Here is a 17,981-nt window from a genome sequence, read left to right as displayed (position 1 = left end):
TTAGGAAAGGAAATGATGCTTGGGAAAGCACCTTAGATCTGATACTTCAAAGTGATAGAGGCAAATGGCCTGGTCATCCAATCAGGGGAGAGGTGGGATATGGACTCAATACTACATATCAAATGGTCTGATTTCCCCCCAATCCACCACAGCTCCTATTGGCAAATCTAAATGCTATTTGAGAAACTTGATAAGCCAGTGGACAGAAATATAGCTTCAGCATGTGAAGCTCCTTGCAATAGTGCATAGCAGGCAGGCCTTAAAGTCAGGAAAATTTGGGTTCAAAGGAGTTCTAGATTTAGGTCTAGTTCTTATTATTCAGTTTTATCATTTGTCTTTTAAAAGTCCCCTAGTATACAACCCTCCCAGCTCTGACATTCTGTGTTCTAAGATCCCTCCCAGCTCTGACATCCTGTGTTCTGAGACCCCTCCCAGCTCTGACATTCTGTGTTCTAAGGAACCTCCCAGCTCTGACATTCTGTATTCTAAGATCCCTCCCAGCTCTGACATTCTGTCTTTTAAGACCACTCCCTGCCCTGACATCCTGCTTTCTAAGAGCCCTCGCAGCTCTGGCATTCTATGTTCTAAGGTCCCTCCCAGCTCTGACATTCTGTGTTCTAAGATCCCTCCCAGCTCTGACATTCTGTGTTCTAAGATCCCTCCCAGCTCTGACATCCTGTGTTCTGAGACCCCTCCCAGCACTGACATTCTGTGTTCTAAGGGCCCTCCCAGCTCTGACATTCTGTATTCTAAGATCCCTCCCAGCTCTGACATCCTGTGTTCTAAGATCCCTCCCAGCTCTGACATTCTGTGTTCTAAGGACCCTCCCAGCTCTGACATCCTGTGTTCTAAGACCCCTCCTAGGTCTGACATTTTGTGTTCTAAGGGCCCTTCCAGCTCTGATATTCTGTATTCTAAGGGCCCTCCCAGTTCTGACATTCTTGCTTCTGTCTTTTGAATTGATCTGACAATGTTGCAACTTTGAACAGTTCCTAAGCCCACCTGCCAACAGGGCTGAGATATGTGACCTGAGCCAGAGCCCTGAGCTTCATGGGGTAATGAGAAAGAGGAGGACCATGGTGAGGCTGATGAATTGGCCACGTGCACCAGCTCCGGGAAAGGCAGCGGAGGGGTGGTGATGCCTCAGAGCTCTTGTTTAAGCCAAATAGATTCATCTCTTCACAGGAAATTAAACATCTCAGTCAACGGATGGGCCTTTTAAGCCCCAAGGTGGCAGCTGGTTTGTAGCAAAATCTCTCAGCAAATGGTGGGCTGGGCAGACTGAGCAAAGCTTGTGTGTCTTTACATTCCCCCTCCCCCCCAAACCCCCGCCTTCTGGGGATTAGCCAATACAAGCCAGAGCCCAGTTCTCCTCCCCTGGCCATCTGGGGCTCTAGAGCTAATCCCATCAAACCCTGTCATCTTTCATTGCCCACTTCTCCTGGCTACCACCTCAGGCTCCAAAAGGTCTTCTGACCTTCTCTATGAGTAAAAATACATCATGTAGGAGGCTCTGAGAGAATCAGGATTCTGCCACAGCCCCAACCCCCTTTCCCCCCACACACCAGGCAAACGGCAGCAGGTATAAATAACTCCCATCAGCTTGGGATTCAAGAATGACTCCCCTTTAATACACATCTCTACCAGCTTGAGCTGAGGCCTAATTCATTCCTTGTGTATGTCATAGGCTCAGAGGATTATAGATTTAGAGCTGGGAGGGGCACAAGAGATCATCTGTTTGAATCATTTTTTATGTAGAAGAGGAGGAAATTGAGGCCCAGGGAAATGGGTGACTTGCTCAAGGTCACTCAGGCAGTAAATTGCAGACTTATTTCATTCTTGCTGAGGTAGGGGGATGCTGCAAGGTGGGGAAGAAGGATGAGCAGGAATCATTTTCTTTTGGGTGACTTTTTCTACCAGCAAATCAATTTCAAAGAGAAGTCAAAGCCTGGGAACTTCAAGATCACCCTGGCTCCCCATTTTGGAGAAGGAAACTGAGGTCAGAGAGGGGATGTGCTTTCCCAAGGGCCTACAAGGTCATACAAGAAGTAACATTGAAAGCTAGGATTTGAATCCAGGTTCCAGTCCACTTTTCTTCCCTACACCATAACTTGAAGGGTCATAGCACCTCTAATTGGGAGTGGGGGGGGGAAGAATATGAGATCTTGAGTCAGATCTTTAAAATCCTATATAAGGTATTACCTCCATGACCTTGGCTAAGTTATTTCCTTTCCCTGGGCTTCTGTTTGGATTGGATGGTGTCTGTTCCTTCCATCTCTGGATCTAGGATCCTAAGAATCAGCCCTGTTTCATTTATACATGTGCAAATGAATAGCAATCATGGTTGGAATTCATGTCCTCTACAGAATCTAAGCACAGACAAGGCTCTTTATACTATACCATGTTGGTTCCAGATGGACAAGATAGAATGGGGGGGATGTGCTAGAATTATACTAGAAAGGAGATGATTTTTGAAACTGAGCAGAAAGTAGCTGAGGCTTTGCTGTAAAATTTAGTGGGTGTTAGCCCAGAAAATCTAGTGTTCCTAATTCATTTTTTGTCAGGTCCCTCCCACCAAGCATGCTCCTGGGCATGCTCCACATAGCTTAGAAAGATCAGTAAAGCCCAGTCACAGGCTTCAAGACACATGACTGGTGAAGGCACTCTGGTGAGGAGCTGCTATTTTGGTTACTAGCCATAACTTTGTTGGAGAAAGTTGACTAGCAGCCTCAGTCATAGAACCTGGAGAAATGGATCCTCTGACTATCAGAGCATTGTGGAGCTAGTCTTAGAAGAAAATTTAGAGATTGTTGAATCTTGCCATTCACTACCACTGCCCCCAACCCTTTCCTTTTATAGATGAGGAAACTGAGGCCCAGGGAGGGGAAGGGACTAACCCAAAGCCACATATAGAAGTACTAATCTAGAGCTAGAAGTAACTTCAGAGATCATCTATTCCAACACTTTCCTTTTATTGCTGAAGAAACCAAGGCAAGAATTAGCATGAACTGATTCTTAGTGAGATGAGCAGAACAACCTAACAGCAACATGGGGGCGATGTTCAACCTTGATGGACTTGCTCGTTCCATCAGTGCAACAATCAGTGACAATTTGGGGCTGTCTGCAATGGAGAATACCATCTGTATCCAGAGAAAGGACCGTGGAGTTTGAACAAAGACCAGGGACTATTAACTTTAATTTAGGGAAAAAAAACTGATACCTTATTGTCTGATCTTGCTATCTCTGATACTTTATGTTTCTTCCTTAAGGATATGATTTCTCTCTCATCACATTCAGTTTGGATCAATGTATACCATGGAAACAATGTAAAGACTGGCAAATTGCCTTCTGTGGGGGGGTGGGAGGAGGGAAGTAAGATTAGGAAAAAAATTGTAAAATTCAAAAACCAATTAAATAAAAGAAGAAAAAGGGGTGGCTAGGTGGTGTGGTGGATAAAGCACCAGCCTTGGAGTCAGGAGTAACTGGGTTCAAATCCGGTCTCAGACATTTAATAACTACCTAGCTGTGTGTGGCCTTGGGCAAGCCACTTAACCCCATATGCCTTGCAAAAACCTAAAAAAAAAAGAATAAGAAAAAAAAATAGAGGCTCAGAGAATGACTGGTTCCGGGTCACATAACTAGTAAATATCAAGGGCAGAATTTGAACTCATATATCCATGACTCTAAGTTCAATAAACTGAAACAACTGATTAAAAAACCCACTAGATGGAGGTGGATAGAGAACAGCCCTGGAGTCAGGAGTACCTGAGTTCAAATGCAGCCTCAGACATTTAACAATTACCTAGCTGTGTGGCCTTGGGCAAGCCACTTAACCCCACTGCCTTGCCAAAACCTAAAAAAAAAAAAAAAAACTCCACTAGAGACAGGGAACCATCCTCTAGCCTCCTCCCTACCCTCTCCCATTTTCACAGGTCTTCTTGCACAGTGACAGTTTGCCCTGCAGCTTTTTCATTTGTCCAAGGGAAGGGGATGGGATGGGAGGAGGTAAAGGGATTCCATGGCAAAGATGAAAATGCATGTGCCTGATGCATATGTGGCCCCAACTTGGAACTCCATGTTGGGCTCCAGGAAGGAGTTCTTCAGGGTACATGGAGTTGATTTTTATTTTTACTTTATGAAGTAAGTAAAGTAAGTAAATATATACTTAAAACTTAAGGAAATAAGGGCTGAGCAGTGGGGGCCATCAGGAGGGAGGGATTTGCAATGCCACAACCTACTCTGCTAGTCAGTTTCATGGCCAGCTGGCTCCTAGGCTGGGTTCCTACATCTCAAGCTAGAAGGGACATTGGGCACTGAGTAGACCAATCTCCTTCCATTAGAGGGGAGCCAAAGTCAATGTGGCTCTCTTCTTAGCTCCTCTTCAGCTCTTTATCCCAGCTGCCTATTCACCCACCCTGATTCATTTTTCCAAAGGGACAATATCTTAATCCTAAGCTTTTCTGAGCATCACCTCCTTCCTCGATTCTCAGTATCTATGGATATTGGGCAATCTGGGGCAGCAGAAGAGTGCTAGATAAAAGATTCAGGAGTCCTAGATTTGGAGACTCTGGTATTGGTTGATGAGGAAGAATAGAGACATTTGCAAAGTACCTACTCTGTGTTTAAGCGCTTATTTTTACAAATATAATCTCATTTGATCTTCTCAACAACCCTGTAAGGCTAGTGAGTCGGTAGCTCAGAAGTGTCTGAGGTCAGATCTTTCTGACTCCCTTAGTGTTCTATCCACTATACTACCAACTATCTCTACCTAGATAGCAAGTCCCTTTTCCTCTCTTGTAGACCTCTGTTTCTTCACCTATAAAAGGAGATCATTTTACTAGATAATCAGCTAAAATCCTTTCCAGATCTGAAAATATCTTTCTCCCCACTCCAATATTCCTTGTTCTCTGTTTTACTGGCCCCTCCAACTCTAGTTTTCTCTTTGTCTTTGTGAGGGAGGGGGCCCCTGAAAAGGGCTGTGTTAATCCAACCTCACCATTCCATCCCTATGATAGGCAAATTTAAGGCAGCCACAGAAGGGTAAGTACAAAGAAAGACAAGACGCCAGGTTGACCAGGCCTAAGCGACCCCTTGAGCTCTGTGGTAGGGACAGCTGGGATCCCATTTGACCTCTCCCCCAGGAAGTTGACCAGGCCAGCTGCCAACCCAGCCCTGGGGTAACAGCTGACCTGCCCAAGCAGAGGAAAAGACAGGCAGCTGCCAAGTGTCTCCTCTACAATTTCTTTCTCAGGTTACATTGGGGAAGTCACCCCCTTGATTGACAACCTCAGCATGCCTGACAGCTCCCAAGGAGGGGCTTTCCCCCCTTCACTTCTTGGGATGGACATTCAGTTTGACACAGGTGACAATGGAGATTTAGGGTATCTCTTGTTGGAAGACCTGAGTGGCGTTCTTCCTATAGGATCATAGGAGAGAGACTGGCCACAAATTGTCACATCTAATATCATTTATAGCAGAGAAAATTGGGTGGCACTGGAGAGTAGGAGAAGATGACTGGAAGAGGAGGTTGGGGTCAAACTATGGGGAGCTTGGATGCCAGGCTAAGAATCCAGACTTTAGTCTTAGGCAATAAAAGATTATTGCATGTTTTTGGTCAAGGTATGGCATTATCAAAAAAAAAACTACTTTATTAAAGTGATAAAACCATGGAATTGCAAAGCTAGGAAAGACTGTAGAAAAAGTTGAGCTGGAAGGGACATTAGAAAAGAAAATGTCAATATGGGAAGAGGTTTTAGAATGTAAAGACCTTAGAGATCATGCAATCCAATCACTTCATTTAACAAAGGAGAACCAGAGTCCTTAAGAGAGAAGGTACCTTGCCCACAGACACAACTAGGTAATAAATAGCAAAGCTAGGATTTGAGACTCTTCTTCAGGCTCCAAACCTAGGTTGTTTGGGGATGGTTAGCAGGCCCTTTCAGATAGATGGCCAGATCCCATTCTTTTCAAGGATCTTAACTCTGGGGCTTGGGGGTGGAGTGGGGGTAGGGCAGGCATCCTGACTCAAGCTGGAGAGCTTTCCTGCTTCAGCTGCTCAGGATAGTGGTATTGGGGGATGGGGGGAGAGAGGGGGTGTTGAAGGAGTTCTCCAGATTCTGACAGCAGCTGTGAGGCCTCAGTCTAGACAAAGGGGCTCAATGGTCTGTTCAGGTTATCAGGAGACCCAGAGAGAGGACTTCACAGAAGATGGTCCCTATGGAACTCCAAACACAAGCCCTCTTTTCCCACCCTCTTGCCCTTTCTCTTGTTAGGTCTGTGACCAGAATATGATGGAATCCAAGGGCTAGAGGAACCCTGTTCTTGGATACTAAAACAATTAGCAAGTGGGATTATTGAGCTGCTTTCAGCAAGCCATCTTTGACAGACCGTCAAGAACTGAAGTGGTACCAAAGGATGGTTAGTGAACATCAGAAAAAGAAGCAATGATCAAAAAGAAGAAACATGACTTCATCAAGAAATAGCTCATGGTACACTAAACTTATTTCCATTTTTGTCAGATTCTTCATCTTTTGTGCTAGGGAATTCTTTGTCAGTCAGGCTCAGTCTATGGATCTCTCCATGAATTTGTTAAATTCATAATTGAAATAAATACTCAGTTTCAATGAAATCAAAATATTGATGCATTTGTTTTCTGCATCCAAATTGATTCCTGAACACCTTGGAGTCCAAGGTCCTCAGTTAAGAAGTCCTAGTATGGATATAGCTTCCTTAGACTTAAGGAAAGCTTTGGACAGAATCACTCAAGCTATTCTTGTGGAAATGATGAAGGATGTGGGCTCAACCACAGCACTGTTTAGTGGATTCAAATCTGGCTGGCTCAATGGTCAGGACCAAGGAATAATCAATTAACAATAGTTTGCAATCAACTTGGAGGGAAGTCTCCAGTGGGAAATTTAGAGACAAATTCAGGAAACTTGAAAGTAAGAATAATATTCCTAATAATTAGTTATACAAATGCCATGGGAGGTAATGGGTTCTTCCTCAGCAAAGGTCTCTAAGATTGGATATGAACATCTCCCTTGTAGGGGCTGTTCTTGAGAGGATTTTTGTAAGGTCACTTCCAGCTCAGAGATTCTATGGTTAACCCACTCCTGTGCATGCTTGCTTTCCAACCATCCATGGGGGCCGTCTGGTGGTAGAAAGGCTCTCACAGGTTACCTTCAGGAGGTAGGCAGATAGGAACTAAGTGGACTCAGTCAAGAAGACCCAAGTTCAAATCCTGCCTCAGACACTTACTATATGACCCTGGACAAATCACTTCAGTGTTCTATGTCTCAGTTTTCTCCTCTGTAAAATGACGGGGCTTAATTTAGAAGGCCTATGAGGTCCCATCTAGCTCAATCTAAGGTGCTAGGATCCCACAAATAAATACTTGCTTAATTTTGATGAATAAATAAATGAATGGTTCTGTGGATGGAAATTGGTGGGGGGATGGTGTGTGGAGAAGAATGCTATCATCTGTCAAGAGACAATATTTGCTGAACCCTGGAGCTACCTATAATAGGCTTTTAGTGTTCTTAATCATTTTTTGATTAATTCAAAGTACAAAATAGGCAAGGTATGGTCAGTCAGAGTTATTTTGAAAAGGATCTGGGGGTTTCAGTGAACTGTAAGGAGATAATGAGTCAGCAGGATGATATGACATCATCATCATCATAATGATGATAATTTAAAAAAAAAGTATAAAGTGCTTACACTGTTCCAGAGACTGTGCTAAGCACTTTATAACTGTCATCTCATTTGATCCTCACAACAACCCTGGGAGGGAGGTACTATTATTTTTTATGAAGGAGAAATTGACTTGCCTCACACAACTAATAAGTGTCTGAGAACAGGTTGGAACTCAGGCCTTCTTGACTCCAGGTCGTGTTGTCCCCTGCCCCAGTTCATCCTCATCTAGACAACTTTTCTGGGCCCCAAGGTTTAAGAAGGATGTTTCTAAGTGGTAGTGTTCAGAGGAGAGTATTTGGGAGGAGGAAAGGCCTGGGTCCTGGTTATATGAGGGTCACTTTAAGGAATGGGGAGCAGAGAAGACTCAGAGGGAAAATGGGTTATGTATTTGAGGGTCTGAAGGGTTGTTCCATGGAGGAAGAACCTGAGGCCCCAGAAATCCCAAGGAGGAGCCCTGGAGGAAAGGTACGAAGGTGAGCTTGGGCTGTAGATCAGGAAGAGGAACCTAACAAGGAGGGTTAGGAGTTACTCTGACAAGTGGGGGGCTCCCCCTGAGTGGGTGGGCTTCCCCTATTGAGGGGCTGGTTACCAGCTCTGCTAGAGTGGGTATTCCTTTCTGGGCATGGTTGGCCTAGAAGGTCACTGAGCTCCTTCCAACCCTTGGATTTGGGGTTTCAGGAAGAATAAGCCAACTACTGCTGGCTTTTTCTCTCCAAAGTTATTGCTAGTGGAGGGACTGGGGTGGGGGGCAGGGGGCGGGGAACCAAGCCAGAGAAAAGGAGTAACAGTAAGAACACAAGATGCATAGCTGAAATTTTTGGCACTATCCCTCCCCACCCCCCAACGCCCCTCACTCCCCTGACCCCTCATCTTCTCTGCTTCCTTCCAAGGTGATGGAAATAGCTACCATGATTTTCTCATTATATGAGGCTCTCTGGAGACTCCTGAGGTCTGCCTGGAAGGTCAGCACCTGGGGATTTGGTGGCATTATCACAGAACAAAGCTGCTCACCTTGCCCCAACCCCTAGTTGGCCCTTATGTGGCATCACAGCAGGAGGGTTGCACCTCCTCATTCTAGCAGAAGGATGGGCCCTACAGCAATGGCCTAGGAAGCGGAGGCTCCAAATCCCCACCCCACCTCCCAAACCCCCAAACCTCCCTATGACCCAGAGCAAAGCTGGCCCTAACTAAGTGCAAACAATGGAGAGCTTGAGGGGGGAGTGGGCTGTCAGGGTGAAGGCCCTGCCAGCTTGGCCTCTTTTCCAATGGCAATTCATCCAAAAGAACTCACTGGATATAGGATGGGACAGGGTCAGGAGGGGCAATGAAACAGGGGTTTGGTTTGATGATTCTTCTTTGGCTCCCCCAGGAAGACAAGTGTGTGTTGGCATGTTGCTCTGGCCCAGATGATGGAAAACAATTTCCCGTCCACATTTTGGCTGGGGAGACACTTCCAGAAGGAGAGGGGGTGGTATTCCCCCCCTCTAAAATATTCTGAGAATGGCTCCCCCCCAATCTTCTTTAACATTGATGGAGGGTGGGGAGGATTAGGAGAACAAGTTACATGATGCTGTTGGGGGTGGGGTGGGGGCTGCCTCGTGAGCTATTTCTATAGACAGCCAAGATACTATTAATATCATCCAGCCAAGCTCGTCCTACCATAAACTGCTGCTATTATTAACTCAAGAGGATTCTATCCCAACAATCACATTATTATAGTCCTAGAATTATTATATCAATATTATTACCATTCTGCAGATGTGGCAACTGACGCATCAAGATGAAAAGAAGTAAGGTTTAAAGGGAAGAACATTAAATCTGTGGTCTTAGGGGTCAGTGGGCTATAGATTCAGAGCCAGAAGAGACTTTTAATTCAGTAGAGCCCCATCATTTAATAGCTGGGAAAAATGAAGCCCAGAAAGGGAAAGGAACTTGATCAGGGTCACACAGGAATAAGCAGGCAAGGAGTGAATTAAATCCAGGTCCCCTGACTTCAAATCTTGCTCTCTTTCCACTATAACACAGAGCTAGGAGATCTCAGTTCTGCTACTTAACCAGATCTCTAACCATGGGCAAGTTGCTTCAGCTGTCTATCCTCACCAGATCCCTTTTGCAGATGAGGACTAATTCCTTGTTATAAATGGAGCAGAGCTGATGAGGGGAGCCCCTGCTCAATTCAGTGAGTCCCCTACTAAGGCAGAAAGATACAGGTCTTTTTGGGAAAGGAGCCCCTCCCAGGCACCTGAACAAAGGGAACCCCTCAAATTTGGGGCTCCTGAATTGAAAGAGTGCATAGCTCTCTTTTCTTGCAAAGAAGGCAGTGCAAATATTGAGGCAGCTAGGTGGGCCACAATGTGTAGGAAGAACTGAGTTCAAAATCAGCCTCACACAGTTATAAGCTGTGTGACCCTGGGCAAGTCACTTCATTTCTGTCTGCCTCAGTTTCCTCATCTGTAAAATGGGGATAATAATACCACCTACCTCTCAGGGTTATTGCAAGGATCGAATGGGATAAATATTTGTAAAGGGCTTATAGGTGCTATTTGTTCTTTGTATAGATGTGAGCTACTATTATTTCTCTGTTACAGAAGAGGTTCAAGAGATGTTAAGTGACTTGTATAAGGTCCCACAGTTCATATCATTATTAAGTTCTAATCAGACTGGCTCCAGGTCAGGGAGATTCTGGATTTAGTCCTCCCTTCCTTCAACTTTCCATATGGCCCAGTGACTCACCCAAACATCAGGGTCCTCCAAAGGACCCCCCATCAGTAGGTCAGCTGAGGAGGTATGGGTCCTGGATGCCCTGGCTGGATGCTTTGGCATCTCTCCCTCCCCACAATGAGTCTGTTTCCTCCTTTTGCATTCTGGGGGTAAGTTGATGAATTCAAGTTGCTAAGCAACTTGGCTCTTCTTCATGGTAGTCACATGGTCTTAGGCAGGTCACTCTCCTCCTCTGGGAGGAAGGTGAACAAGTTACATGATGCTGTTATAACACAGAGCTAGGAGATCTCAGTTCTGCTACTTAACCAGATCTCTAACCATGGGCAAGTTGCTTCAGCTGTCTATCCTCACCAGATCCCTTTTGCAGATGAGGACTAATTCCTTGTTATAAATGGAGCAGAGTTGATGAGGGGAGCCCCTGCTCAATTCAGTGAGTCCCCTACTAAGGCAGAAAGATACAGGTCTTTTTGGGAAAGGAGCCCCTCCCAGGAACCTGAACAAAGGGAGCCCCTCAAATTTGGGGCTCCTGAATTGAAAGAGTGCAAAATGGAGATAATAATTGGAGATTTTTATGATGATGGAAAGGAAGCCCTACAAATGGGTTGCTGACTAGCTGGGTAACCCTATGTAACAAAGTGGGACTCAGTAATAATCATAGCAAGACATAGGGCCTGAACTTGGGATTTTGCTGGCATCAAGAATTCCATGGGGTGACCCTCCATGAAACAGGGGCCACCAGACCTGGGGGCCTTAGTAAACCCACATTTTTACATCACCGGAATTTTTTCAAAATCACCTCTGCTCTATTTTGTTTTTAATTCTGTTGTCAAATATTTTCTGATTACATTTTCATCTGGTTTGGTTTGCACTCTGGTGCCTTGTGGGCCATGTATCATGAGGGTCAAGAGCACCTTCCTTTTAATGCCTCGAGGATGTAGGGTAGGACAAATATTACAGCTCTCTTCTCCACATCCACAGGGGTTGGGGATGGCACCCCTGAAGTTTAGAAAAATCTGTGTAAAATGCTTTGACCCTTCCTTCAGACCAGAAAAGAAATTTGAATTATTAGGTATTAAAAGATAAAATCTGTTGATATTATGCAATACTATAAATCTAATTTATGCATTCTTGAGTTTCTAAATTTTCTGTATCATCAGCTGGCCTTCATGTGACATCTGAAACTTCTGCAAAACTCCCTCAAAATTCTCATTTAATTTCTTATGCCAATCTATGATCCATCAAAACCACAAGGAGGAAAATTGTGATGAGGAAAGAATAGCTATATTATCTCCATTTGTCTGATGAAGAAACTGAGGCTAAGTGGAGTGAAGTGATTCACCTAAGCTCACACAGTGTGGGGTTGAATCTGACAACTGATTTTCCAAAGATGAAAGGAATCAATAGTCCAGACAAGAGGTGAGTGGTAACTACATGAATGGAGAATGGCCATATGGGGAAAATGGAGAAACAAAAATGACAAGATGTGGCAATGGGTCTGTGGAGTGAGGAGTCAAGGGTGACTCTGAAATTGTCAGCCTGGATAATTGGGATATTAATGATTCCTTCAATTAGTATTGAAGGGCAAATCACTTCACTCCCAAGGCTTCCTTAGTTTTCTTAGTTGTAAAATAAGGGCATTTGACTAGATGGCCTCCACAGGTCCTTCTAGTCCTAGAGCCATGAACATATGAAATCTGGTTGAAGAGGTACAAGGCTATCTCGCTGCTGCTTCCAGACTGGGCCTTCTTCCAAAGCTTCCTGGCATGAGGGTGTGGGGCAATAATGGGGGCCATTTTGACTAACTTTTCAAGTTAGTCAGCTTCTTCCTTTCCTTGACTTACAGATGCAATCAGAGAAGAGGAGAAAGAGGGGTAAAGTTATAACCAAGGTCTCCAAAACCTGCCAACTCACCATAGACAAGTAATTGGATGGTTCGACTTTCATACAGGCCATATTGGGTGTTGCTCAGAACAATGGTATAATTCCCAGTATGTTTCACTTTCACATCTGTGATGGTAAGTTTGTACCTTAATGGGTCAGAATGGTATGTGTGATTCTCTGAGATCAGCTGGCCATCCTTGTACCTGTCAAGAGGGGCAGAGGAATGATCAGTTAGGAGGGTGCTCTTCAGAGCCAGATATACCTGGGCACTGTCTTGGGCCCTGGTCCTTCTTTCAAGGAACTTACATCCTATGAGGGAAGAGATGACATGAACATAAATAATGAAATCCAACATATGATCACATAAATATAAAGTGATTTCTCTTTCCCAGTTTGGAGCCATCCATTTTTCCTGAGGATCTGGGTGGAGGGAGGGACCCTATTAGGAAAGGGAGAAGAGGAAATAGGAGGGGCAAGGAGAGGAGAGCAGTGGGGGGGGGGAGAAGAGGGAAGAAGATGGAGAAAGAGGAGAGGGAATGAGAGAAGATGGGGAGAAAGGAAAGGGAATGAAATAAGAGAGGAGAGGAGGGGAGGGGGAAAGAAAGAGAGTGAAGAGAGGGAATGAGAAGAGAAAATGGGGAAAGAGGAAAGGAGAGGAGAGGAAAGGAAAAGAAGGGATTGGACAGTAAGAAAGAACAGAAGGAAAGAAAGGCAAAGGAAGGTCAACTTACCAGGTTACATTGGGTCTAGGAAAGGCATCAACTCTCACAGACAGTTTCTGTACCCCATGGCCAGCAATCACCTCGTAGACAGTGTTCCGCCTGTAGGTCACATTGATATATGCTTTCTCTGAAAATAGAATGTGAGCAAAAACAAGGCTTAGGAAGTTTTAGTCCCTACTGCATCCCAGGATGATAAAAATGCCCCTGTCCATTCAGGGGCAACATATATATGTCATTCTGTGAGGAGGGCTCTAGTATCTGGGAATAGAAGAATGGTTCTTGTGAGGGAAGCACTGGAGCTGAACCTGGAGGGATGCTAGGGGGGAAGGCGAGGAGGAGGAACATTTCAGGCTTGAGCAAAGTCAAGAAGAGAGGCAATGAAATATCGTAGTTGAAGACTAAGAAGTAGGCCAGTTAGTCTGGAATGTAGTTTGTGGAGAGTCCTGGGTTTGGAGTTCAAATTCAGCCTTATGGATTTACTAGGGTAAGAGGGAAAAGGCCTGAAATGTCACCAAGAGGAATTTGTAGAGAATGATGGCACCACTAGAGCGGCTTGGGGGGGGGGGTGTCCCAGGAATAGCCAATTGGGGAGAGCCTGGAAGCAGAGGGTCAAGCTATCCTTTCTAATCTTAAGACCTTTCTTCCAGATGAAGTTCCATACAAACTTTGCTCATATATAAGTTGTTTGCAGGTTGCCTCCCCTATTGGATTTGAGAGCTGGGACTGGTTTTCACTTCAGTGTATCTCCAGTATTTAGCACATTGTTGGGGCTTAGAAAAATGCTAGCTGACTGGGCTTATACCCTGAAGTGATGAGGAAAAAGGGTAAAAACATCGCTTGTACAAAAATATTCATAGCAGCCCTGTTTGTGGTGGCAAAGAATTGGAAATTAAATGAATGTCCTTCAATTGGGGAATGGCTTAACAAAATGTGGTATATGTATGTCATGGAACACTATTGTTCTATTAGAAACCAGGAGGGATGGAAATTCAGGGAAGCCTAGAGGGATTTGCATGAACTGATGCTGAGTGAGATGAGCAGAACCAGAAAAACACTGTACACCCTAACAGCAACATGGGGGGCGATGATCAGCCTTGATGGACTTGCTCGTTCCATCAGTGCAACAATCAGGGACAATTTATCTGCAATGGAGAATACCATCTGTATCCAGAGAAAGAATTGTGGAGTTTGAACAAAGTTCAAGGACTATTCCCTTTAATTTAGAAAAAAAGATATCTTATTATCTGATCTTGTTATCTCTTATACTTTAGGTTTCTTCCTTAAGGATATGATTTCTCTCTCATTACACTCAGTTTGGATCAGTGTACAACATGGAAACAATGCATAGACTGACAAATTGTTTTCTGTGGGGCATGGGGGAGGAAAGTAAGATTAGGGGGAAAATTTTGAAACTCAAAATAAATAAAAACTTTAACCTGGAAAAAAAGAAAATGCTAGCTGCCTGACAGGTGAGAGGTGAGGTGGGTCTGTACTAGAAGAGTGATCATGTGAAAGGAGGGAAGCATGGGAGACATGTGGCGGTCCAATGGACAGGACTTAGCAACCAACCTTTTTTGGAAAGAACAACAGTGAAGGGGAAAAGAGTGGGATATAATAGCTGGTAGTGTAGCCCAATGGTGTCCAACTCAAATAGAGATGGGACCACTCAATTGCACACAAGGATCCATGCAGGTGCTGACTGATTTAGAAACCTACATAATAATATTATCTATGTCCTATCATGTTTGCATGGCTCTGGCTGCCATTGGGAGTGCTGGAGACTATGCCAGTCAGCAGAAGCCTCTACTGTAGGGCAGGTTTTTTATTTGTTTAATATATCAAAGGGACCAGAGCATTTCTACAATGGAGTAACTCAGAGAATGCCAGAGCTGGGAGGGGCCTGAGAACAGGGAATGGCAGAAGTAGGAGATCTGTAGACCACTAAATGTGAGTATGGTGACTTACCCAACACAGTAATGTTGATGCTAGTCTGGAGGTCTGAACCATTGCCTTCCTGACATCGGTAGAGGCCACTGTCCTCTACAGTCACATTCCAGATAGTCAGGTTACTGTAGCTTTTGTACACAGGGGTCCTTAGGTCCATATTCCTCTTAATCTCACAGGACCGGGGATTTGTTCTCTTCTGTGAGACAGAAGAAAGCACAATTCAAGTAAAGTAAACCCCTTGAGGTTCCATAAAATGTTTGTCGTGCTCTATCCATGGGCCTAGACTTGAGCTGACCTTAGGGAAGGGACTCACATGACTGGGACTCAGGTCCTGCCTTCACACTTATGAAACAACTGAAGCAAAATAAGGTGTCTCTGTGAAAGGTGATCAGGGCCCAGAATGAGAGTTGAACACCAGAAAAGTCATAGCACAAAGATGGCTGCTGGTTGTGTTTATGAATCCAGATTCAGCTGACAGAAATACCCACATGTTACCCATGTGATAGAACTAATGAGGGTCAGAGCTGGGGCTCCAAACTAGGTCTTCCAAGTTGGGTGCCCTTCCCCTAGAAATTCCAAAAACCTATGGATCAGAATTCTGGTAGAGTCGGGAGGTAGGTAACTTCAGCAATGGAACCATTTTCCCTAGGGCAGGCTCTCATCAAGAAGAAAAGGTTCAAATTCAGGGGAGTGAAGACTCAAGAGTGAGATCCCAAAGCAACAGTCATAAGAAAGTTGTATGGGTGAATTCTTCATCCACACTAAGCTATCCTTAGAGAATAAACAAACCCAGCCATGGCAGAAAACAGTAGGAAACAATGACTGGCAGAACTAGGAAAACCTTAGAACAGAGTAGGCCTTAGGACACAGTCCAGGGAATGCTCAAGTAAGGAGAGCCCTCAGAGTATAGTGGTTGAGCTAGATAGGACCTCAGACTCTAGCCTGTCAAATGTCAAATCTAGAATCCAACACACATAGACACAGAGACCATGAGAACTCAAGGATTTTCTAGACCAGCCAGCAGAGACTGCTGGCAGAGGGAGGGAGCTTGAACTGGAGGGTCTCACCCCTTTTCTCTTGAACTCCCAGTCAAGTTTGATGCGCCCATTGAATGTGGTCTCAGCAGTACAGATGAGTCTCAGGGTGTCTCCGGTGAGCAGTTTTTGATGATTGACTCGGATGGAGATATTCTCTCTTTTAGTTTCTGGAAAACAGAATGAAGATTCTAAGTCTCTCCTGGATAGGGAAGAAGACAAGAGTCTACCCATTGGAAAGGAAGACAGATGAGAGAGAAAGGAAGCTGGCCAATTCCTCATCTGCATCCTCTAACTTAATGGAAATGTGGAATAACAGACAGTGCCATGACTCCAAATGACTCGAAAAGACATTCCAAAGTCATTTGGAGTCAATCACATTGCAAATTCCCCACCTCCAACTAAGGTTACAAATAACCTATTTGGGTGGATGGTGAGGGCATTCTGTTGCATTACTGAAAGCATTCAATCTCATCTAACATTCACAAGGAGCTTTTTTTTTTTTTAGATTTTTGCAAGGCAAACAGGGTTAAGTGGCTTGCCCAAGGCCACACAACTAGGTAACTATTAAATGTCTAAGGTCGCATTTGAACCCAGGTACTCCTGACTCCAGGGCTGGTGCTCTATCCACTGTGCCACCTAGCCACCCCCTCATCTAACATTTAAAGACATATTAAGCACCTACTGTGGGAAGGGAAAGAAAATGAAACATAGATAAGATAGAGTTTGTTCCCTTGGGAAACTTATATTCTCTTTACTCAGGCTTAGATCCAAACACAAATGATACACAATAATATATAAGGACATGAGAGATACCAAAAACTAAATGCTGTCCAAGGAGTAACTGGGGAAATCAGGGCAGCTATCCTGCAGATGATGGCATCAGAACTAAAGCATGAACAGGAATTCAACAGGTTGAGTAGGGGAGCACATTGTATCCCATGACATGGTAGATAGGAGGTCAGCTAAGTGGCACAGTGGATAGAGCACTGACTGTGGAGACAGGAGCACAGGCATTCAACTCCAGCCTCAGACACTTGACACTAACTAGCTGTATGACCCTGGGCAAGTCACTTCACCCTGACTGCCTCGCATCCAGGACCATCTCCAGTCATCCTGATTCAGATCTGACCTCTGGACCCAGATGACTGTGGAGGAGAAGGTAAGGCACCCCCCCCCCCACTCAAATCCAATTCACATGCTTGTTTTGGCATCACCTCCTGATGTCATGGTCTTCTTCAAGAATGAAGGAAAAAACATTTATTATTATCATCATTATTATTATTGATGGGGCACTGAACTTGGGAGTTGGCAAGTCCTGGGTACAAATCTTGCCTCAGATGCTTGCTAGTTGTGTGACCCTAGACAAGCCACTTAACTACTATGAGTTTCAGTTTCCACATAGGTAGAAGGAAAAGCTTAAGCTTTTTTTTGGTTTGTATTTTTTTGTTTTTGTAAGGCAATGGGGTTAAGTGACTTTGCCCAAGGTTACACAGGTAATTATTAAGTGTCTGAGGCCGGATTTGAACTCAGATCCTCCTGACTACAGGGCTGGTGCTCTATTCACTTTGCCATGTAGCTGTTCCAAGGCTTTAGTTCTCTAAGGGCACTTCAGGTTTTAAGTCTGGGGGTCCTATGAACTTTTGTTAACAGAAAGTTTGATCTTTGATCTTTTCTAGGACCTATCTGGGACTTGAGAGATTATGAGGAATAAGAGATGAGCAGTCCAGGAGAAGCAGATTTGAGCTAGACAGGGTAAAATCTCAAAACAACTAGAAATTCCAAAAGTGGAATCAGCTACTCCAGGAGAGAGTGAGCTGCCTGTCAGCAAAAAGGATTCACACTCAGGTCAGTACTAGATTCTAGGACCTTCTTTTATAATGTTTAATGTTTAACAACCAAACCCCAATCCCTCATGTTTCCTCATGGCTAAGTTGTTTGCTGTTTTCAGGGCATAGTTTAAGTTCTCAGAGATTCTGCAACT

General features: G+C 44.5%; 1 protein-coding gene across 1 annotated transcript in view; it reads right to left on the bottom strand.

Annotated features, from left to right (window-relative positions):
* LOC141502480 (vascular endothelial growth factor receptor kdr-like) overlaps window positions 1-17,981 on the bottom strand; it is a 203,848-nt gene that overhangs the window by 85,259 nt on the left and 100,608 nt on the right. The window contains exons 6-9 of the mRNA XM_074207234.1: window positions 16,031-16,167; window positions 14,982-15,159; window positions 13,026-13,143; window positions 12,325-12,497 (exon numbers count right to left, since the gene is read on the bottom strand). Coding sequence (XP_074063335.1) covers window positions 12,325-12,497; window positions 13,026-13,143; window positions 14,982-15,159; window positions 16,031-16,167 — 606 coding nt within the window. The remainder of the gene's footprint in view (window positions 1-12,324; window positions 12,498-13,025; window positions 13,144-14,981; window positions 15,160-16,030; window positions 16,168-17,981) is intronic.

This window comes from Macrotis lagotis, chromosome X (genome assembly GCF_037893015.1).
Source record: "Macrotis lagotis isolate mMagLag1 chromosome X, bilby.v1.9.chrom.fasta, whole genome shotgun sequence".
Classification (NCBI taxonomy): Eukaryota; Metazoa; Chordata; class Mammalia; order Peramelemorphia; family Peramelidae; genus Macrotis; species Macrotis lagotis.
This window is presented reverse-complemented; position numbering and strand designations above follow the sequence as displayed.